At 46.3% G+C, this 23,347-nt stretch overlaps 1 protein-coding gene across 3 annotated transcripts in view; it reads right to left on the reverse strand.

Moving 5' to 3' along the window:
* LOC119181126 (latrophilin Cirl) overlaps nucleotides 1-23,347 on the reverse strand; it is a 251,259-nt gene that overhangs the window by 145,674 nt on the left and 82,238 nt on the right. For 2 of the 3 annotated variants that reach the window (XM_037432309.2, XM_075874840.1), the window contains exon 3: nucleotides 2,824-3,019. In XM_037432309.2, coding sequence (XP_037288206.2) covers nucleotides 2,824-3,019 — 196 coding nt within the window. Of the gene's footprint in view, nucleotides 1-2,823; nucleotides 3,020-5,180; nucleotides 5,735-23,347 lie in introns of those variants that run through there. The other variant, XM_075874841.1, reaches the window with a different exon arrangement.

A 23,347-nucleotide genomic window follows, 5' to 3' on the forward strand; every position in this document is an offset into this window, starting at 1 on the left:
TGACGTGCGTGCGTGTGATGTATTTATGTGTTCGCTTCGAAATAAAATTTTCAGTAGCTAGTAAGCGCTTGTCTGTGTCTTCTCTGAGTGCGTCTATTTTTGCGCTTGTTTCATCATGAACCTTTACCAACACGCCCAGCTGGCAGTCATCCTAAATGAAATACCTTGGTTTCACGCTTTCAGCAAACTTACTAAGTTGGGAACCTTATATCCACACCGTCTGCAAAAAAGAGGTAGGGAAGCTATCCTTTCTTAGAAAAAGGTTGCGAAATGCTCTCGCCCAAGTCAAATTAAATGCATACAAGACACTTATTCGCCTTGCCTTCGAATATGCCGACATAATATGGAGTCCCCACCAACAACACCTAATAGACAAACTTGAATGCATTCAGAAATTAGCTGCATGGTTCATCTACTCTAAATATTCGTGGCATTCAAGCATCACTGACCTAATTAATAGAGCGAATCTTCAGTCATTTTCCAAATGACGAATAATTTCTAGGTTAAAATTCCTATACTTACTCTATCACGGTAATTTTAAGATACCGCGCAATCTGTACTTACAGGACCCATTTAAACACTCACTCGGGACAAACCATAACAAGGTCATTTTTCAACCTGCTAGTCGTGTCAATACACATAAGTTGAAGCCGTTCAAAAGAAAGCCATCCGATTCATCTGTCGCAGGTATGACTGCGCTTTTTCACCAACCACAGCCCTCGTATCTCTAGAGCTAACCACCTTAGCTGCCCGTTGTGAAATTGAATCACTAACCTTTTTTCACCGCATCATTCACTGTTCATATCGCCTGTCATCGAACAAATATGTCATATATGCAAACCCCACTCAGACCAGAAGCAATCACACCCTTAACGTTTCCCCGTATCATCCCCGCACAGACACGTTCAAATATAGCTTTTTTCCGCGAACAATTGAGCGTTGGAATTTGTTGCCTGGCCACGTGCGCTCTCTTGACTTGCTTACATTTCCTTCTAAAATACAACTATTGTAAACTACGTACATATACCGCTTTATTTCCTTTCCCCCTTTGTATGAGTGCACTTTTGTACTTAGATGTGTACATTAGGTCGATCTTATGTAACCCTTTACCATGCCCCTAAAACTGTACACCTCCTTGTATGCTGACTTTCGAACACCTAGCTTCGTCGTTACTGTGTTTTCTTTCTTTTTGCTTTTGTTTCATTATTGAACTTGTTCGATGCACGGTTTTGTGCGATGTACCCACTCCTGCTATAGCCCCAAGAGGGGCTGCAGTATGTTAAAATAAATAAATAAATAAATAAATAAAGTATTCTTTATTCCCAATGGCCATTAGTTTTTGGAATAGGTTGCCAGTCAATGCTGTGAATTGTTCTACGCTGGAATCTTTTGTCAACTGTCTAGAAGAGATTGACCTTTCTAAAAATGTATACATGTGAATCATGAAGTATCCTATGTGTATCAATACTTCTTTTTTTTTTTGTGGAACATGTTACCACACATGTTTTTTTTTTTTTTGTGGAACATGTTACATTGTGTTTCATGTTACCTCTATGTATACACTCCTGCATGGGCCCAGTTAGGGCCTGCAGTATGTACAAATAAATAAATAAATAAAAAAACACTGTCAGCACTGATCATAAGAGTGGATCCACGCTGTGCTTGCAAAATATGTACAGTATCTCTAACTACTGTCCTCGGAAAAGCTTACTTTCTTTTAGAATCACTGGAAGTACACTCTGATTATTCTGAAAAATGAAGACTACCGAGTGTGTAGTTCCCCTTATCATTTGAAGGATTTTATTATTGACTTTGCTGACTGAGGTATCAGAATAAAATAGTTTAAAAACTGGTTGTTTTTGTGCTTGCTTCAGTGGGTGACGCAGCCACGTACTCTGGATGGGCATCCCCACTGATGCGTTTTTATGATATTAATAAACAACCATGCTCTGATGTTATCTTCACATAAAAGTAAAATGTAAAATACAGCAATGCAGCATACAACCTTTCCTTGTGGGTAGCGTAGTCGGTGCATAAAATGTCCCAGAAATGCCCTAATGGGTAGCACAGTAGGTACGCGAATTGTCCTGGTGGACGAATTTGAGTATGTTTCAGTCCCCTATGAAGCCTGAAATAGTGGCAGGAATTCTCTGGGTGTACTATTTGCAGATCTTCAGAAAACAAGCTGAGGCAAGACAACAGGTTCTTTCTTCGATTCCAACCGGATTAATTGAGCCTGTTCTTGAGATGTTCAAATGTCCTCACAAAAACATTTTAAAAACACACTTAAGATGTGTTTGTGTTGTCTGGGAGAAGACCCCAGAAGTTTGTAGTCTGTACTAGGAGACTCCAGAGGTTTCCAGTTCGTACTAGGATGTTTATACTCTGTACTAGAAGACCCCAAAAGCTTCTAGTCTGTACTAGAAGACTCCAGAGGTTGCCAGTTTGTACTAGGATGATTATACTAAGTACTACGATAATTGAGACGTTTCTAGTCTGTACTAGGAGACTGCAGTAGCTTCTAGTTTGTACTAGGACGTTTACACTGTGTACTAGGAGACCCCAGAGGGTTTTTAGTCTGGACTAGGAGACTTCAGAGGTTTCCAGTTTGTGCCAGGATATTTATACCTTGTACTTGGGAACTCAGGAGGTTCATGTTTATACTCTGTACTAGGCGACTTTGGAAGTTTCTAGTCTGTAATGGATGTTTATAGCCTGTACGAGGATTTTATACTAGGAGACCCTTGAGGCTTTTAGTCTGTACTAGAAGCCCGTACTATGAAAGTTGACATGAGCAGTACCCTATGTTGTGTGGGCACTTACCTCTGTTGCATCACCCGAAAGGAGCGGGGAGACATGCAATCGACGCTCCAGTCAAGTGTGCCATGCTCGTTGCAGATTGAGATAGAGAAGCGGCCATAGTTGGCACGGATCAGCTGAACCAGGTGGCCCTCATCGCACGAGATGCGCAGCTGGGAGCCCTCGCACGCATACGCTGTCCTGTACCGTGGAGGATCCGCTGCAGTGACAACAATGTTACTAAACAGAGGAAGATGAGCTATTATGTCTGCACATACCACATGAAAAATTGACAGTAAAAGAATATTTCAGTGTAAAATAAGCCCTCCGGCAACTGACTTTTTACTATGTCGTGAGTGATAACATGTGCTGAATGTAATGAAGCTGTTGTCTTCTACCAAAGTTCAGTAAACCGAGTCTTCCAGTTTCAATGCAAAGGCTGAAAAAAAGCTAAAAAATAGCTCTAGTGTATGTACAGCTGACGACAGGAAAAAATTGTTGGCTGGAATACAGACGCTCACAAAGCAAGAGGCTTGTTAAGTAACGTTTACCGAGTGCACCACTATTGTCACTGTCAGGTGTGTGTGTGTGTTTATAAAAATGCTCGTTATAGATTAAGTTCATGGCCAAATGTTTTGAAATTTCACCAGCTCATTTGTGAATATCGAAAGTTTAACTCGCATAACACAGCTTATGAGAGAAAAATGGGCCTCATGAAGGCGAGCTCATTGATATGGATCCTTCAGCACACACAGCGCTTAATGAACACACACACATGGGGCGAGAACGAAGACGAGCACTGACTGCCGGCAGTTGGTTTATTGTGTGCCAACATGTATAAAGAGCATGATGAAAAGAAAAGAGGGTAAACAGGAATGAAAAACGACTTGTAGAGAAGTCTCTTTTCTTCCTAATTTCTTTTCATTATATGACTGCCAGTAGTTTGTTGCTACTGCAAACAAAGTGTCGGCAGTCATATAATGCACTTAAGGGCATATAGGTCTTGAAACGCTTCTTTAACATAGACAACATTGCTGACCAGTAGCCGAGCTCCCAAGAACACGCAAGCCATACATCATAGCGCAGCAAGCAGCCTTAAACTTACAACTAATTCTCAATGTCAGCTCTAAATATTTCTAGAAATAATGCCATATACCTAAGCTCATGGCCATTGGATAATTTGAGCACTATGAACAGCATAGTCGGCGTGACCCCTGCGGCAGGCCACTATGTGCCCGTGCTCGCATCTCACTGAAATTGGCAGCAAGGTTCTGCTTTGCGTTGCATAAGTCGTTGCCAGACTTGTGTGGTCAGTGTTGCAAGGTTGCCACCAAATATGGCAAAGAAATTTGCTCCTGTAGTTGTACACGCCTTCCCCATGAGGGCGCTGTGTCGTCTGCGGTGCTTATTGTGAGTTTGGGTGCGACGTTGGCCGTTTCAACAAGTGGAATGAACGGCGTGTTGCAGAAGTCGGGGCGCATTTTTTTGTTGTGCTTGCGAAATATGTACAATATCTCTAACTACTGTCCTCAGAAAAGCTTACTGTTATCTCGACAGCTCAGTAAAACGAAAAACAAAATTATCTGATTACGTTTTCTTATTACTCAACTTGACCATGTGTTCTCTTGCTTATGATTAGAACCGTATCAAAGTATTCACGTGGACGGACGGACGGACGGACGGACGGACAGACAGACAGACAGACAGACAGACAGACAGACAGACAGACAGACAGACAGACAGACAGACAGACAGACAGACAGACAGACAGACAGACAGACAGACAGACAGACAGACAGACAGACAGACAGATAGATAGATAGATAGATAGATAGATAGATAGATAGATAGATAGATAGATAGATAGATAGATAGATAGATAGATAGATAGATAGATAGATAGATAGATAGATAGATAGATAGATAGATAGATAGATAGATAGATAGATAGATATACCCTCGAAGTGCCGGCCGTTCGCCAAGAAATGCGTCGCATTTGTAAGTGGCGACGCCAATAGTTGGCTTTCAAGACAACGTCAGAGAATACGCCCCATCCAGTGGATGATGCTCCAAATTATAGGACTGCACTTTGTATATGCGTACATATTTGACCACTTGAGTAACGCATCATTTCACATGCAAAGTGTAACAAAAAATAAGCGCTCTACTATGAGGTGACGTGCAGTGTACTATAAATGGGCCGGCCATTTTGAGGAGTTTTGAAAGTATAATGGCGAGCAGTGGCACGCAATGAACGGCCACAGCGCAGCAACCACGAGACCAGGACGGGCGATTATTGTCATTACACACTCGGGGGATACGGCGTCGCGCGCATTAATCAAGTCGCGGCCCGTAAACCGATTCCCACCGAGGTCACTCACCTGCGCGGCATCCGCATCGGCTGCCTCCTCGGTGGCTCCAAGGCAGGGCAGTTTTGTTTTTCCAGACAGCCAAAAATGCGCAACTTAAACGGTCATATGTACACGACTACATATGTATCATTGACATTTGAACGAGTATATGTCGGGTTACAAATATAATTATGACTGAATAAGAAAACTTCATTAAGGAAAAATAAAGAGGATACTACAGAACAATATGCACTTGGTGTGCTTCGCGCAATGACGTCCCCCCTTATTTAAATATAGTGCAGCGTTATCCAGTGCTAGTAAGGGGTATGTGCGAGTCATGGGAGCCATAAATCCCAGCCCCCAGTAGCAGCCGCGATGAAACACGCCTCGAGACAAACACCCGCCCACGACCGAATACATTACAGGGAAATAGGGCTATCTCGACGGAATTACTTGCCCGTTGAAACTAGTCAGCGTTAGATAATGACAAGCAGGACACCTGACTAAGCCTTTTCATTACAAACATTACATACGGCTTAAACAGCTGTGCTTTAAAAAAAACTCTGAAGGCGTTCTACCTAACTTTATACTCTGTTTCAGAAGTTCCGTGCAGCACTGTGGAAGCAACAGGTCCTCTCAACCAATCAGGAGGGCGAGCACATCTAAGTGTATCCTTCCGCGCTCTGTCGTCTGCAAGCGACGTGCGCTGCAGCGAAAGCGGCAAGAGCGTCTCGGGGCACTGTGCAACTGCGCAGTGAGATGACCTTATAATTGTGAAGCGGTTAAATATTCTCCTCGGCACCATAAAAGCACGCGTCTTCGAGATACTTTAACGCAGACATTCGAGGGACATGGTTCAGTGGCACATGTTTCGGTGGAAAGCGCCGCACTAGCCAAATTGAATATGAGAGCACCACGCTTCATCAGATTTCGTATATGCATGCCTATGGGCAAGCGAAGTGCCGCTCGCGTTCGATGCGAAATGATGGCTCTATTCCCGGCATAGAGTTTCCCAAAATTAACTAGAGGGCACTCTGGCGCTGCGATCGTTCAGCGACCATGAGAATGATGGGTAGTAACACACACATTTGCTAGTCTTCGTACTTGCGGGTGGCGAATCGTACTTGCAGCTACGTTTATTGCTGGTTACGGTTTTGTTTTGAAGGAAAGAACGAAACCTTTTGAACTTTGCGACTTAATTCAAAATGGTAAGTCTAAAAGAATAAGGTTGTGAAGCGCAAACGGTGAACATTTGCTAATTTATGTTTTCGTAAAAAAACAGCTCCAAGCCACACGAACACACACGGAGCCATAAGCAGGCCAGAAGTACGAAAATTAGACAAATGAGTGTACTACCCATCATTCCCATGCTCGCTGAAGCGCCGTGTGTTGCAGCTGCCATAGACACTAGCGCCAGAGTTCCCTCTAGTGTATATTAAGAAACTGATTCCCGGTGCCTCGCCGTGCTTATCGAGTCTCGCCGTGCTTATCGTGCTCCGCTATCCACTTGTACAGCGCACGCATGCCGACATTGGTGAACGCAGCCGTTCTCTTAATGAGAAAGCTCATGCTTGCATTTCTGCTGCCCTCCTTACGCAGTGTCCAGAACACATTTAGAGCCAACTGCTTCGCTTCCGTGTCGTAAAAGCTGATCCGGGAACGATATCGCACAGGTGAACCAGGCACCGCCATTTTGACAGGAGTGACCAAATCTGCCACACGGACTAATACAAACCAAGACTGGGTCCTCCGCGGGGCTATGGACGCTCGGGCTGTGCGGACTACTCATAAAAGTTTAGACAGTGTGGTACCATTCCTTCTTACTTTATAAGTAAAAACATAACGCATACGAGCCACAACAGCGTTATATTTTTCGTCATTTGCACGTTATAACACGTACAAGCAAGAACTCTTTCTTCAGTATCATGGAGCCACAAAAAGTGTTTTCTACAGAAAATGTGACAAAATCGTCATACAAATCACAGCTACAACACGCAGACAAGCCTCCAAGTAAAAATCCTCCGACGAGACCACTTGCAAAAGTCACGGGGAAAAACAACGGGCTACGTATACGGGGCACTACATCTCGCTTCGCAACAACCTGCGCTCCAGGGTCGTGTAGCCTTGTCTCTGCTGCACGGAACTTCTGGGACAGAGTATAAGTAGTTGCACTGAGCAAGCTTGGCTTGCTACAGCGAAAGGTGTTGCGAGATCACAACAAAAAAGGTCGCGTGCGCCGTAGTTGTTCACAGCCACCAGTGTCCGTAAACATTATCTCGCAAAATAACAAAAGTAAATTAAAAGCACCAAGGACACAAATGGATTAGAACCCGGGTAACCTGCGTGCCAGCCCAGTATTCGACGACAGAGCAACCCCGGTGCTTGAAACTCCGCTACAAACTGCCCTTCAGGCAGGCTTCGCGTTAATATGAGTAATAAAGCGTTTAAGAACAGCTAGGGAACAACAATGCGTCACACAATGCGAATTGCGAAACGAGTGGGTCGTCGAATGCTCCAACCCATTACACAAGCTTCAGGCTTTATCGTCGTCAGCCACAGCATCAAAAAAACTGTACGAAATTCCTTGCAAGAAAGTATCATACTTCTCCGAAGAATGACGAAGGATGGCATAGTATATGCCTGCCTACTACACAAAAATTAGGATGGGTAATGTTGTTGTGGGTACCCTGCAAGTGTGCTAGTAGCAGTAACCAAAAGAGATTTAAAAAAGGCCCCGAAAGGCCACTCTTCTAGCTTTCGCTGCGCTGCGCGTTCCACGCAGACCTGACTTTCTTTTAATATCCCGTTATATTACTGAATTGCTGGCTTCATTCAGTTAAGAACAAGGGGCAACTAAGACTGATGTCACATCGTTTGATTCACTCACGCAGTCACAATATCAATATGATAGAAGAGACAGTGATGCCAAAGTAAGTATAGGGAATGCAATTTGTAGTCATGATAAAAGAAACGAAGACGAAAAGATAACTCGTCACTGGCGGAGACCGAACCTTCGAATAACGTCTCCGATGCTGAGCTACAGCGGCAGTCAACCACCTTGTGGGATATAGTACGTAAATTTAAAAGGAAGGTCAACGAGCTCCGACATTTTTAACGAGATAGTGCCGAAGAGCTCTTTTCGCAGAAATTCCGGTGTCGGCATCGTTGGTTGTGAGCGAGAAATCATCTTGTCCGTGGCTGAAAAATCAAGAAAGATGCAAATAAAATAAATAATTATTTTCAGGTCTGCATGAGGATCGAATTCGGGCCGTTTGTATGGCAAGCAGGCGTTTTAACACAGCCACACGCCTGCTTGGAAATAAAGTAAAAATAATTTCCTGCAGTGAAAATAATTACATGCTGTACAAACACACGCGTTCTGTATACGGACTTCACAATGCAACATGTAATATCACAATAATGTTGCGTAGTACAAGCGATCGGGCGTCAGAACATATGATAAAGTTGTTTATTCATTAAAGCATGTTGCCCATTGCACAGAATGCAACCATGTGCTAAAGCTTCACTGACGCAAGCCCCTTTCACGTTTACCGATTACACAGCAATCCCCAATGTAAACTGCTTGAGTAGCATCATACAATAAAAGTATGTTCTACAGGTAATTGCAGAACTCACTTGGGAGAGGGTGTCACTATCGCCTTCAACTCTTAAAAGCGAAGCCTTAGGGCTCCTCCAAAGTTTTTTTAACACTCCTCAAACCAGCCCGCTAATGTGTACAGTAGACCGCGGCGATCATTTCCAAATATTACAGCGCTGCGCACCGCATAGAACCTCCATTAAAAAAAAATCGCAGTATATCCACGACGCTCCGGGGGATTAATTGGGTAACCATACATCCCCCATACATTGTCCACTGCAACATGCAAACGTGTGACAACACGTGTGTAAGGTACATACAACATTGTATTATTGGTCGTATATCGCATTAGGAGCCAAGAGGTATTGCATGGCATGTGTTGGAATGAAGACGCCGATGTTCGAAAACCGTTTATTGCACTTGATGGCAGGAACACAACTGACACAACACAACCTGGTCGCCGCGCTGATAACAGCGCAAACAAAGGATGCGCGCGCATGTTTCACGCAATGAAGAGCAAAAGACAGATAACATCACACTGCAGACACGTTTCTTGCGATTACAACACTCCTCACCAAACAAAATCACAGCCGATAGCACAACAGTCGATCTGGTGGACGCGTCACCCGAGTGCTACGTCTAAGCACAGGAGGGGTGGCTGCGGTGACGACACCGCCTGAACGACTTGCCCCTTCCAAAACATTACTGGCATGCGGCAACGGCATTTCATCACCACAGCCTTACGCATACTCATGTTTCAAACAATTACAACGCAGGTGATCGGCATGCTCAAAGCGCGTTTGTCAACGTACGCCGGGTACGTTAGCGCATATTTCACGCTCACCGCCTTTCCAGGCCGCCACTTGACAAGTTCACCACGAACAGTATACGCACGAGCACATAATCTCCAACACGAAATGCTCTAAGCTTGCCCCTACGATTAGTTGCGCCGCACACTTCCCTGTCGGACTTAGCTTTGGTCGTAGCTTCTATGTCTGGTTTGAGCAGAGATAGCCTCTGCTGGTGTTTCACCAGTGAATGTGTGTGGCGTAGTTCTGCGCGCTAAAAGGAAGTTAATTTTGTGTTGAAAAGATCTATAGGCTCGCTCCTCTGGCACCTGCATTGTTTGTTGTGTTCTGGGCTTTCGGTTTCGGATTGACATGTGAGGATGCCAAGGGGTGCCGCTCTGGCATCTAGGATTTCAAGGCGACTGTAAAATAAGTGTGTGTTGGGTAACCGTGGAGTGCGGTTGTTGTTCTTCTATTCGGCGCTTCGCGCCAACCCGCGTGTTCGGGCTGGTCGGCGTCCCCGCCGGCCGCGTACGTCTCCGTCGGCCGTCTTCTGCTTCGTCGGGACCAGCCAGCCCCCAACACAGCAATGGCGACGAGGATGGGATTTGCATACAGACTGAAAATGTCCGATTTTTCCGCACGCAAGACAAGTGCAGTTTCTCGCGGGACACTGCGCGAAATTGGCTAAATGCCGAGCCGATGCGCAACGAAAGCAATGCGCGGTTGCGCTTGGAGAAGAAAATTCCGAACACGAGTTAGGAGCTCGGTGCTGTTCCTGAAAACCAGAATTCGGCGGAATGGGGTCGCCATATTGCCGGCTTCCTCGCCCCCGCGTCGCAGAGAGGCCGCCATGTTGGCCGCCACGGAAGGACTGTGCAGGCGGGCGTCTATGTTGGCCGCCGCGCCGAGACCAAGGTGAAGGGCCGCCATGTTGACGCGTCCCGTGAAACAAAGAGCCGCCGCCTTGGCCCCCCACAGCAGAAAGTTGCTGCACTGAATGCGGAGCGAATTGCTCCAACTGGGAGCGAATAAGCTCGTCCTCGAGCGCAATCGAGAGGGCTTCGGATAATGAAATCGAGGAGCCCTTTCGAAGCATGCGGCCGCGGACGTTTTGCGAGGCTACCCTGATGAAAAGCTGATGGCGGATCATATCGTCCTCGAGCGCGCCGAAGCCGCACGACGCGGCGAGCGTTCGAAGAGAAGTAATGAACTCGGCGACTGGCTCGCCAGGCAATTGTCGCCTTTCTTGGAATTTTACGCGTGCGAGATAATCACACGAGACATCTTTAAAATGCTCATCGAAAAGAGCAACAGCATTCTTGAAGGCATCGCCCGACGCTGGCGTAACCGTGGAGTGCGGTTGTTCTATTCGGCGCTTCGCGCCAACCCGCGTGTTCGGGCTGGTCGGCGTCCCCGCCGGCCGCGTACGTCTCCGTCGGCCGTCTTCTTCTTCTGCTTCGTCGGGACCAGCCAGCCCCCAACACAGCACCGTTCAATTGAGGATGATAACGCGGAGTAAAAGTATGCGTGAATCTCTCATGAGACAACCCGTAGCTTGCAAACCTTGCAAACCTGCTTGTAGTAGTCATTATTTTTACATCTACCCACTTGCAGTGTGAATCGACTGCGACCAGAAACATCTTGTTTTCTTATTCTGCAAAGTCCAAGTGCACTCGCTCCCAACTGTTAGCACACCATTTCCATGGGGTCAGTGGCACTGGCTGACCTACTGGTCTTACATTTGACAGATGTGACACTGTTTGGCAGATTGTTCGAGGCAACTATCGATTCCGGGCCACTATACCAGTGATCTTGCCAAGGCCTAATGATACCTATGTGTTGTTCATGTAGCAACGACAGTACTTCCTCCTGAAAAACACGGGGTATAACGACCCTGTTCTCCCAATGTAAGCAGTCGTCCACTACCTAAACTTCAAATCGCCTTAAAAAGAAAGGTTGATACTGCACATCCACAGATGGCGGCCAGCCATGCCATGTCACGCACAGCCCTCACGTGCGATGTTACGGGCATTTCTCTGACCGGGGAAAAGTAAAAAAAAAAATCTTATCTGCATCATCAGTGTTTTCAGACAAGGGCAGACGCGACAACCCCTTAGGATTGCTCATCTTTGCCCCCGTCTTGTAAACAATGCGGAAGGCGGTAGTTCGACAGAAAAATGGCCCAGCGGTGGACTAACGCCGCTGCCACAGCACTGCTGCGATGTTTTGCTTCAAATATTACCGTGAGTGGCTGGTGATCAGTGATAACGAAGTTGTTGCCATAAACATACTTGCGAAATTTCTTTACGCCGAAAATGATCTCGAGTGCTTCTTTCTGGAAGTGTGCATAGATTTTTTTCTGCTTGTGGCATTGATCTAAAAGCGATGGCGACTAGATTAGACAGCACCCAGCCCGTAAGCAAAAACATCACCTGTGAGCTGGATTTCTTTTTTACGTCATACAGCTCCAACACTGTTTCTTTAGTTAGCAACTGCTTACAACGCGCGAAGCACTCATCACACTGACGTGACCCTTGCCGTGTGCTTCCTTTGCGTAGAATCTGTTGAAGCGGTTCTAATTGTGCGGCCAAATTAGGCAAAAATTTTCCATTAAAATTTACTAAGCCCAGAAATGCCCTCAACTGGGTCGCATTGTTTGGTTTCGGTGCTTCGAGGATTGCCTCCATTTTGTACGCTGTGCGCTGCAGACCGTGTTTGTCTATCTCGTACCCCAGGGATTGTATACTCTTTCTTGAAAAAAAAAAAAAACGTATTTCGCCACTTATATTTGCATTCCATGTTTACACAGATCACTTGAAACTTCCTTCGTTCGACTGTAGCATTCTGTTAGGGTTTCCACAGCAATAAGCACATCGTCCAAGTAACAGGCTGTGCCAGGTATGCCTTTCAAAACCTGATCCATGACTGCCTGAAACATTGCAGGTGCACTCGCAACGCCGTACGGCAACCGCCGGTATCCAAAGAGACCCATGTGCGTGTTAACCGTTAGAAGTTCTTCGGCATGCTCATCCAACTCCAGCTGTAAATAAGCTTTGGCCACGTCTAACACAGTGAACACGGTTCCTCCGACCAGGAACGCAAAAATGTCCCCTGGAAGAGGCAAGGGATCTACATCAATGTAAACTGACTCTATAGTCTCAACATATCCTCATTTCTTGGCCATTTTTCTTGGGCACAATAACTAGCGGCGTGGCCCAGGTGCTGTGCAGCTACAGGTAAATCACCCCAGCCTTCTCCAGTCCAACTAGTTCTTTTTCGACTTGTTCTCGTAATGCATACGGTACAGGCCTGACTTTACAGAAAATTGGAGTTGCATTCTTTTTTCTGCGAATGCTAACCTTGTATCACTTTATAGCCCCGTACCCTGCTTGAAAAACTGCAGCGCATATACTGTTTAACGATTGCGCAGCTTCTAGAGCCCTTACTGGCGCGTCTGCTCGTATCTTAAGCGCAACCTCGTGAAGTTTCTGCAGGGAATAAGACAAGTCACGACCGAGAAGCACCGGCATGCGCACACCTTCTTCGTATTTGGCAATGACAAGTGGTAAGCGGTGACACTGCTTCCCGCACCTGACATCGACTTGCGAAACACCCTTTACACCGATTGCGGTGCCATTGTCCTCCCTACTGTACGAGAGGCCAGGGAAGTTTTCTGCAAAGTCTTTTTCAGACATAGTTGTAACGGCAGCGCCCGTATTCAGCTCCATCGGTACTGGTGATCATTTATGATTACTTTTACAACTATGGGAGGCGAGCAGCCTGCTCTGTTCGTTTGGCATATGGTAAGCACATCCTGCTCTGCTGCCGGCACTTCTACCGCGTGCACAACTAGCATTTTGCACATTTTTGCAACATGACCAAGTTTGATTGATTGATTGGTATGTGGGGTTGAACGTCTCAAAACCTCCATTTGATTATGAGAGACGCCGTAGTAGAGGGCTCCAGAAATTTCGACCAACTGGGGTTCTTTAACGTGCACCCAAATATGAGCACAGGGGCTTACAACATTACCGCCTCCATCGGAAATGCTGCCGCCGCAGCCGGGATTCGATCACGCGACCTGCGGGTCAGCAGCCGAGTACCTTAGCCACCAGACCACTGCGGCGGGGCGACATGACCAAGTTTAGAGCACTTAAAGGGCAATTTTTTTTTAAATGGACACATTAAAGGAGACCACACCGACGACAAACTATTGCAGTTTTTTCGCGTATAGTTTTTTTTTGCGGGTACCTTGCTTGTTGCAGTAGGATTCCTTTGGTTTCCTTGCCAATGGTGGATCCCAGCGTTGCTGACTCTATCGTTGTCAGACAGCATCCCTTAGGTGTCCTCTGCAGCTTCCATGGCGGTGGGTATACCTTGCACACCCGGTCCCAGGGTGACCTCGTCGCCGGGCAACGCGAGCAGACGGCACCGGGTGGTGTTGCTCCGTAGTCCAGCAATGAGGCGGTTACCGTGGCGCTTCTAGGAAAATTCCAAACGAGCATGTCGCGGCGAGAAGCTGCGCAGTTGTTTCGTTTGACTCCTGGTCCCGTCGGTAGAAGTGGTATCGCTCGGTGGACGTTTTTGGCAGCAGTAAGCTACGCAGTGGCCTTCTCTCCTATAATAGTCGGGAAGACTTCAAGATTCTTTGCGGCGGTGTTACCCGAGTCCGGACAGAACTCCGGCCACTTTCCGAAAATGGTGGCTTTAGCTTCTGTGCCGCTTTATCCCATCCTCGTCATGAATGTTGGAACGAAGACGCCGATGTTCGAAAAAAACATTTATTACATCCGATGGCAGGAACACACATGACACGACACAGCCTGGTCGCCGCGCTTTTAACAAGATAACAGCACCAACAAAAGGTGCGCGCACATGCTCAACGCAATGAACAGCAAAAGACAGATATCACAGACACGTTTCTCGTGATTACAACCGTATGTAGGCTGAAGTTCGCAAAGACGAGGTCTATACACGTCACCCTGGTTGTTGATGGCTGTTTATACGTAGTCATATTCAAAGCACCTCAGAGCATATTGCGATGTCATACGCTGCACAAGCCAGTCGTAACTCACGACAGTGAAGTCACTGCCAGTATGAAGGGGTCGTTTTTGTATTGTGTAAAAAATAGTCTCACATTGCTCTATCGATGTATTTTTCTAGGCTGCATCGAGAAAGTTCCGGGGCCCAGCTACACTGTCATTAGAGCGGTTCCATTCGATATTTTTATTGCAGCATGCTCACCGTTGGTAGCTTGTGATTCACCGCGATCTTCGGCAGTACATCCCAACACCGCACGCTCAGCTTCTTCAGCGCAGACGACAGCAGAAACTTCCCACGCTGATGCAGTTTCGCGGGTGACAGCCCGTTCGTTTTCATCCATGGCAAGAAGGGAATGTTCGTTTTTTCTTCAAAATCAATGGAACGTACCTACTCTGGGTTGTGTGGAACGCGCTCATTCTTCATCGTCATCAGCCACGGCACAAAGTACACATAATGCCTTACAGATGTGTAGCGGGTACGTCGCTTATCAGAACAATGACGACTCGCACAGTGGGTGCTTCATCGTTATGACGTGTAGTGGGTACCTTGCACGTTCTGTGGCAGAAAGTGCGGTCTGGAACACGCATCAGCTTTATCTCGTCGTCATCAAGGGACGACGGCGGACATGGCTTAACCCTAAAGGAGCTTCGCCTCCAAGACAATGACCGCGCCTATTTCCTTCAACTGACCAAATACGCGCTGTGACGCAAGCTTGCCGACGGGTGATGCGAACCACTGAGCTCGTCGATTGGTCGTTTGCCCTACGAAACGGCACGTCGGCCCTGCGGTGATGCAGTTCCGGCAGTGCATTCCGCATTCTAATTTTCATGTGCTTTCCTCCGCCGTTCTGCAGAGCACCAGGAGAAGCGGTATTGCCACAACGAAAGGTAAAGAGGCGTCTCGGTGCTCCTCGAACATGACACGTGGCGGGCTGAAACAGATGTTCTAAGCCCTGTAGCGAAATTCTTGCGGTAGCACGGTCACGTCGCACAAAGTCACACGATTTTCTTGATAACAATTGTTCGATTTCGGCACCTTAAAGCTTGGTGTGTCGGTCAGCACCACCAGTAGCCATTACGGTGAGGGTGGAAAACAGTTTTTTTTTTTTGCCTGTCGGCACCACGTAGCACGTGATCTCATTACGGGATGGTAGCTGGTCAGTAATTCTTAGCACATTACCTGAAGTCTGCCACAACGAGACCCTCGCTTTGAATGAAAGAAAGAAGCGTAAATTTAAAGGTTCGTTTTCTTCATCAGGTACAATACTAGACAATGATTCCAAAAAAGTACAGGAGACTTATCTTTCGTCATTTTTTTCTTCGCATTTTCATTACAATTACTACCAATGACACCTCCTAAACTCTCCCTAACCTCGTTGTCTGTCCGTTCTAATTAATTATACGACAGCTAAATTTTTATCTACTGCACACCGACAATCCACGCAGAAAAAGTTTGATAACATGAATGCGCCAGTGTGATGTTCACCTTCCATACTTTTTTTTTTTTAGCATTTAGTGAAGAACTTAAATGCTGATTCTTTTTTTCTATACGCCATAGCTGGCGGTGGAACACAAAAAAGCGTCAGCTGACCCGACTTTTTAGTTGATAACTGATTTTAGGTCGCGACAAAACCCAATCAGAAGAGAGGACACGGGACATTGTGAATTTGTGAGTTTTTTCTCTCTTTCGTGCCTTAAAATCAATAATGAACGAACACTAACATAAAGTTGAGATGTCATTACACAATGATGATAACCTCAGCGCCGAGACTGCAGACAGACATATTAGAAAATTAACGCAGAGGAGCTAATTTGCCGGGCGCGAATGAAAAACTACAGCACCGGCCACAACAAAGACTTCATTTTCAGTCCGGATGGACAATGGAGTAATTTCAATGCAGCTGTCTTGCTCGCTCGGCGTCAAGTGCATGTGTGCGTGCGAGGGGTCGCAGGGAACTACAGTGAGGCTTCTATGCGAGATCACTTCCTCCTTCATCGATTGGCTGTAACCGTGGCAACGAGTCATACCTGGACGACCGCTGATTGGACGGCCACATACGTGACATCACAACTTTGAGCGCGTAGCAGAGGTTCTACGAAGAGGGAAAAAAAGGCGGGGGCTACCCCGATGCTAGACATAAACAAAAGCACTAGGACCATTACAACCTTTTACAGCGACAATCTCAGCAGTTTCCTTTTTCGTTTCAATGACCGCCTATCCCGTGTTTTTAAGTGGCATAATTTTATTTTCTTTCTTTAAAGAAATAGTTTCCGAAGCGCCTATTACTGAGAAAAGATAATACAGATGCATGGCAGGGCTATCAAAACAGCGAATGAAGATGGAATCACTTAATGAGGCGAAAAGAAGAAACATTCGGGCCCGCTCGGTCCAGAACAGTGCAGTAAGATACGCGCAACTTACGACAACGGGAAAATGGACGACAGACGCACCTCACTCGCACTGCAGCGATCTTGATTATGACCAAAGACGCCATAGTTTGGACACAGATAATGAGTTCATGTTTTTTTTAACACAGTGACAGTGAGAGCTAGCGGACAATAGTGGCTAGTAAAGTAATGTGAATGTTATTTGTAGTATCATCATCATCAGCCCAACTACGTCCACTGCAGGACAAAGGCCTCTCCCATGTTCCGCCAGTCAACTCAGTTCCGTGCTCGCTGCTACCAATTTATACCTGCAAACTTCTTAATCTCATCTGCTCACCTAACCTTCTGTCTCCCCGCTTGCCTTCTCTAGGAATCCAGTTAGTTACCCTTAATGACCAGCAGTTATACGTGCTACATTCGCGGACCATGTTTATTTCCTCTTCTTTATTTCAACTATGATATCCTTAACCCCCGTTTGTTCCCTAATCCACTCTGCTTTCTTCTTGTCTCTTTAGTTACACCTACCATTTTCCTGTCCATTGCTCGCTGCATCATCCTCATTTTAAGGTGAACCCTCTTTGCAAGTCTCCAGGTTTCTGCTCCGTAGCTAAGTATCGGCAAGATACAGCTGTTACATACCTTCCTCTTGAGAGATAGTGGCAATCTACTTGTCATAACTTGAGAGTGCTTGACAAATGTGCTCCACCCCATTTTTATTCTTCTAGTTACTTCAATCTCGTGGTTCGGCTCCACGGTTATTACCTGCCGTAAGTAGACATAGTCTTTAAAAACTTGAAGTGAACTATTACCTATCTCGAAGCGCTGCTGTCTTACGAGGTTGTAGTACATTACTTTCGTTTTCTGCATATTAATTTTAAGACCCACCTTTCTGCTCTCCTTGTCTAACTCTGTAACCATGAGTTGCAATTCGTCCCCTGAGTTACTCAACAATACAATGTCATCGGCAAAGCGCAGGTTACTAGGGTACTTTCCATTAAATCTTATCCCTAACTGTTCCCATTCTAGGCCTCTGAAAACCTCCTGTAAGCACGCGTTAAATATCATTGGGGAGATTGTATCATCCTGCTTTATGCCCTTCTTGATTGGTATTGTGTTGCTTTCTTTATAAAGCACTATGATGGCAGTTGATCCCTTGTCGATTTTTCCAGGATGTTTATATATGCTTCATCGACGCCCCGATTCTGCAGTGTTTGCATGACTGCTGATATTTCTACTTAATCAAACGTTTTCTCGTAATCAATGAAAGCTATGTATAGTGGTTGGCTGTATTCTGAGCATTTCTCTATTACCTGATTGATGGCGTGAATGAGGTCGATTGTTGAGTAGCCCGTACGAAATCCTGCTTGTTCCTTTGGTTGATTGAATTCTAATGTTTTCTTAACTCTATTAGCAATTACCTTTGTAAATAGCTTGTATACTACGCGCGAGCAAGCTGATCGGCCTGTAATTCTTCAAGTCCTTGTCATCTCCTTTCTTATGTATTAAGATGATGTTAGCATTCTTCCAAGACTCTGGTACTCTTCCCGTCAGGAGACACCTCGTAAACAGGGTGGCTAGTTTTTCTAACACAATCTGTCCTACATCTTTCAGCAGATCTGATGTTACCTGATCCTCACCAGCAGCTTTGCCTCTTTGCATGCTCTCCGAAGCTTTTCTGACTTCTATCATTACTGGTGGGGTGTCATCTGGGTTACTGCTAGTTCTTATAGAATTAAGGTCATGGTTGTCCCGACTACTGCACAGATCTCTGTAAAACTCCTCTGCTATTTTACCTATCCTATCCATATTGGTAGTTATTTTGCCTTCTTTGTCCCTCAGTGCATACATCCGATTTTTGCCTATCCCAAGTTTCTCCATGTGACACCTTTTTACATCGGACACCTTACGCCTATTAATCAACTTCGAAAGCTCTGCCAGTTCTATTTTGTCTGTTGTACTTGAGACTTTCATGATTTGACGCTTCTTAATGAGATTCTTCGTTTCCTGGGTAAGCTTGCCAGTGTCCTGTCTAACTACCCTGCCTCCAACTTCCACTGCACACTTCGTAATGATACTCGTCAGATTATCATTCATTGTATCTATGCTAAGGTTGGTTTCCTCACTAAGAGCCGAGTACCTGTTCTGAAGCGAGACTCTGAATTGCTGTACTTTCCCTCTCAGTGCTAGCTCGTTGATTGGCTTTTTGCGTATCGGTTTCTGTCGTTCCTTCTTTAAGTGTAGTCGAATTCGAGACCGTACCATTCTATGGTCACTGCATCATACCTTGCCAAGCACTTTCACATCCTGCACGATACTTGGGTTTGCACTCGGTATAAAGTCTATTTCGCTCTTATTTTCATCATTAGGGCTCCTCCATGTCCACTCGCAGTTTCCTCGTTTTTGGTAGAAGGTATTCAAAATCCATAAATTATTGAGTCCTGCGAATTTTACTAGTAGCTCCTCTCTGGCATTTCTAGTGTCGATGTCATAATCTCCTACTGCCTGGTCTCCAGCCTGCTTCTTCCCTACTTTTGCATTGGAGTCTCCCATCAGTATAGTATACTGTGTTTTTACCTTACTCATTGCGAATTCCACGTCTTCATAGAAGCTTTCAACTGACGCGTCATCATACCTGGGTGTAGGCGCGAACGCCTGTACCACCTTCATCTTGTATCTCCTACTTAGTTTAATTACGATACCTGCCACCCTTTCATTAACGCTATAGTATTCCTCTATGTTTCCAGCTATGTTTCTGTGAATTAGGAACCCCACTCCCAGTTCTCTTCTGTCAGCCAAGCCCCGATAGCAAAGGACGTGCCCATTCTGTAGCACTGTATAGGCCTCATCTGTCCTCCTAGCCTCACTGAGCCCTATAACATCCCATTTAATACCCTCTAGCTCCTCGAATAGTACAGCTAGAAAGAAAATAGACGAAAAAGAACGGCAGGGAGGTTAACCAGTTTGCTACCCTGCGCATGGGAGGGGGATGGGGGAGATGAAAGAGAGGAGAGAGGGAAGAGAAATAAACACAGCACATTAGGCAGCCCACGCGCGCACATTCAGTCATAGTCCAGTCATGTCTTTCGTTGTGCGTGACATTGCTGTTACAGCCGCTTGTTCAATTAAGTCCGTTTCACGTAGGAATTTCAACAGTGAATAATACAGCTAGACCTGTCTCACTAGATAAGGTTCTAGTGTTAAACGTTGCCAAGTTCAGGTACCAATGGCAGCCTGTCTGGATCCAGACATTCTTAGCAGCCTCCGCGGCGTTGCACATCTGACCACCGCCAGGGTCAGTTGCTTCACAGCCACTGGGGACTGAGGGCCGTGAGTTCATTGACGTATATGCATGTGGGAAGTAGTGGCCAGATACTGCACCAAGGTGGCCAATTCTTCTCTGGTGAGGGAGTGCGTTACCAGCGGTGGTCACCGGCGAGGCCACGCCCCAGGCCTCTTGATGCCGTTCATTCACCACGCGGATTTTTTCTTAAAATCCGGTTGGGAGCTGCGCGGCACCGGGATTCGAGCCACGGACCTCTTGCATGCGAGGCTGATGCTCTAACCACTACGCCATCAGCGCGGTCTCTTTCGGACTTGTTACAGCTAATTTGTTGGGGCTTCTTTTGTGATCATTATTTCGGTGTTAGTTGAGTAGCATCTGGCAACTCTAGCCTGGTGACCAATACACCAGCGGGCCATACAGCAGCGTATGCTTTTACTTGACTGCGTGTTCATCCCCCCATTCCCCTTGACGGCGTTGTGAACTCTCAGGAGCGTCTCCGTCTGAAATCGTCGTCCACGTGGTGCGCCTTACATTTACCAGGAGGCGTATTTGTAGTAACTGAAATGCAAATGGGAAGAAAGAAAAGGCATACCTGAGCGCGGCCTCTGAGCTCAGCCATTGCCCCTCATGACGGCGAGTATAGAACACTCTTTTTTCCTTCATTCATGCTTTAATTGTTGCGATACAGCAGCAAGATATTTGCTGTTCGTAGATGCATTCACTCTGCCTTTTACACATTTCTGCGTCATCGCATACGAGATACGAACTCATGAAGTGTGCTTGTGTTAAAAATAGAGCTGTGGATGCAGACTCCAGCATTTAAGAGCGTGGCTGCGGGCATGATAATGAATGCTATTGCTAGGCAGTCCTGAGGTAGCGAATACGCTATCATGCAGCAGCAGCGGTTTTGCAGCCGAAAAAACGAGTGTTATAACGGCCGCTGTCATCATCATTATCATCAGCCTGACTGCAGGGCGAAGCGTACAGACACGAGCGTACAACAGTGAACAGCGTTTATTGGGAGAGAGGCTTTTTATAGCCTCTGCAAGGTATGCGCATACAACGTGCGCAGTGGCAATGACGAGTGCCAATGACGATGCATCACAGGGCCTCTCCCATGTTCTGCCAATCAACCCAGTCCCGTGCTTTCTGCGCTGCCATGTTATTATCCGCAAACTCTTTAATCTGATCACATTACCAAGCGTGCTGTCTCTCCTTCACGCATTCGCCTTTCCTTGAAATTCGGTTGACAACTGAATGCAGTCCACAATCGAGTCCCCCTTAAGGTCATTTTTTTCACGGTGCGCCCCTGCCGGACGTCGACATAAGTTTGACGTCCGGCCTTCACGAATTCCGGTGAGTTATTCACCCTGCCGTCTGGCTGCTTGTCATGATGTGCGCCATCCGAAATGGCCACTTGTGCGTCACTAACGGTGCGGGGCGGCAGTGGCAGCGTCACAATATCTTGCGCCAGTGAGAAGCCCGAACCGTGTTGTGGTACAGTTAAGGGTATAGCCGAAACTAGCTTTTCGAAACATGATTTGTCAGGGTGCACTGGGGCTTAGAACTACCTTTTTTGGACTTTTGAGGGCCCGCAATCTTTCATATGAATAAAAATATTTATGTGAGTATCCCTTCATGCCTCCTTAGCTATAGGCCCCGATCGATCGTCATACAAATGATGCACACAATGTGTTCATCAATACGCCTCCTGGTAAATTAAATGTAAGGCGCACCACGTGGACGATGACTTCAGGCGGTGACGGGGACATTTCTGAGAGTTCACAACGCCGTCAAGGGGAAAGGGGGGAATGAACACGCAGTCAAGTAAAAACACACGCTGCTGTATGGCCCACCGGCATATTGGGCACCAGGCTAGAGTTTCCAGATGCTACTCAGCTTGAACGGACAGTTATAAGATGCTACTCAGCTAACAAAGAAATGATCATCACAAAAGAAGCCGCAACAAATTAGCAGTAACAAGTCCGAAAGAAGGGATGAATTACCCTTTTTGAATATTATCCTAATTACAATAAAAATAACTCAATTAGGTTAAGAGGAGTTCTAAAGTCACGTTCATTATTTTGCACAGCGAAACTATGCGCTATTATGAACTAAAGCTGATAGTTATGTTTAAACATAGCCTCTATTCGGTTGGTGCGCGTTTGCCAGTGCTTGCTTTTATTTGTATCTTCTTCGGTCAAGCACAAGATAATTTTTCGTTCACAATCAACGACACCGACACTGCAATTTCTGCGAAACGAGCTCTTTGACGCCATCGCGTTAAATCACCTCAGAATATGCGAGCGACAACAGTGGCCTTCCTTGCGAGTATACTTCTCAAGACTGCGCACTTCTAGATGGCTCTGCTGCATGCTTCAAGTCGACTGCACTTTTCCAGGAAGGTGCTTGTCTTGAGGCGGCGGGTCGATAACAGTACTGGACAAGGAGCCGGCATCTTCCTTCTGGACTTGGCTGATGACACGTCTTGATGACCTCGAACACTGGCGATCGTCCAAGTTTACAAAAGAAAAAACGACGACGCCATCCAAGTACAAACGCGACACTCGAGGTCTGTCAATGCTGTGTCCAGCACGCGCTGGAACTTCGCAGATTACATTCAAAGCCCGCTGCACAGCCGGTCCAACGCGCCATCTTTCTGTGATGGCTCACTCAACATCTTTAGTTATGATATTCTTCAAACGACGATAATCGGCCTGCAGGGATGCATACTCTTTCCCTAAGTACCGTGGGCGACGCCCATAGACTCCGGACGACTGCAAGATATTCATCAACTTTTAGCTTTCTGGCCACGCGTGGACGAGTTCTGACAGAGCAGCGTAGCCAGAAAGTGGCCCACCAGGCCTATGAACCCCCCACCCCCCAAAAAAGCTTTTTTTTATGCCATGGAAGATAGAGCCTAAAATGACACTGGACCACATCTGCCTGCCCGGTACCGACTTCAGATCTAGGTGGTGCTCCTTACTAAAAAGAGTACTGCCTACACCCATCGGGTAACCCCATGGCACTCTGCGCTAGCGGTGTGACGGACTACTTACTGAAATCATCTGATAGCGGTTCCTTCTGCTACCGGC

The sequence above is a fragment of the Rhipicephalus microplus genome, chromosome 10 (genome assembly GCF_043290135.1).
Source record: "Rhipicephalus microplus isolate Deutch F79 chromosome 10, USDA_Rmic, whole genome shotgun sequence".
NCBI classification, from domain to species: Eukaryota; Metazoa; Arthropoda; class Arachnida; order Ixodida; family Ixodidae; genus Rhipicephalus; species Rhipicephalus microplus.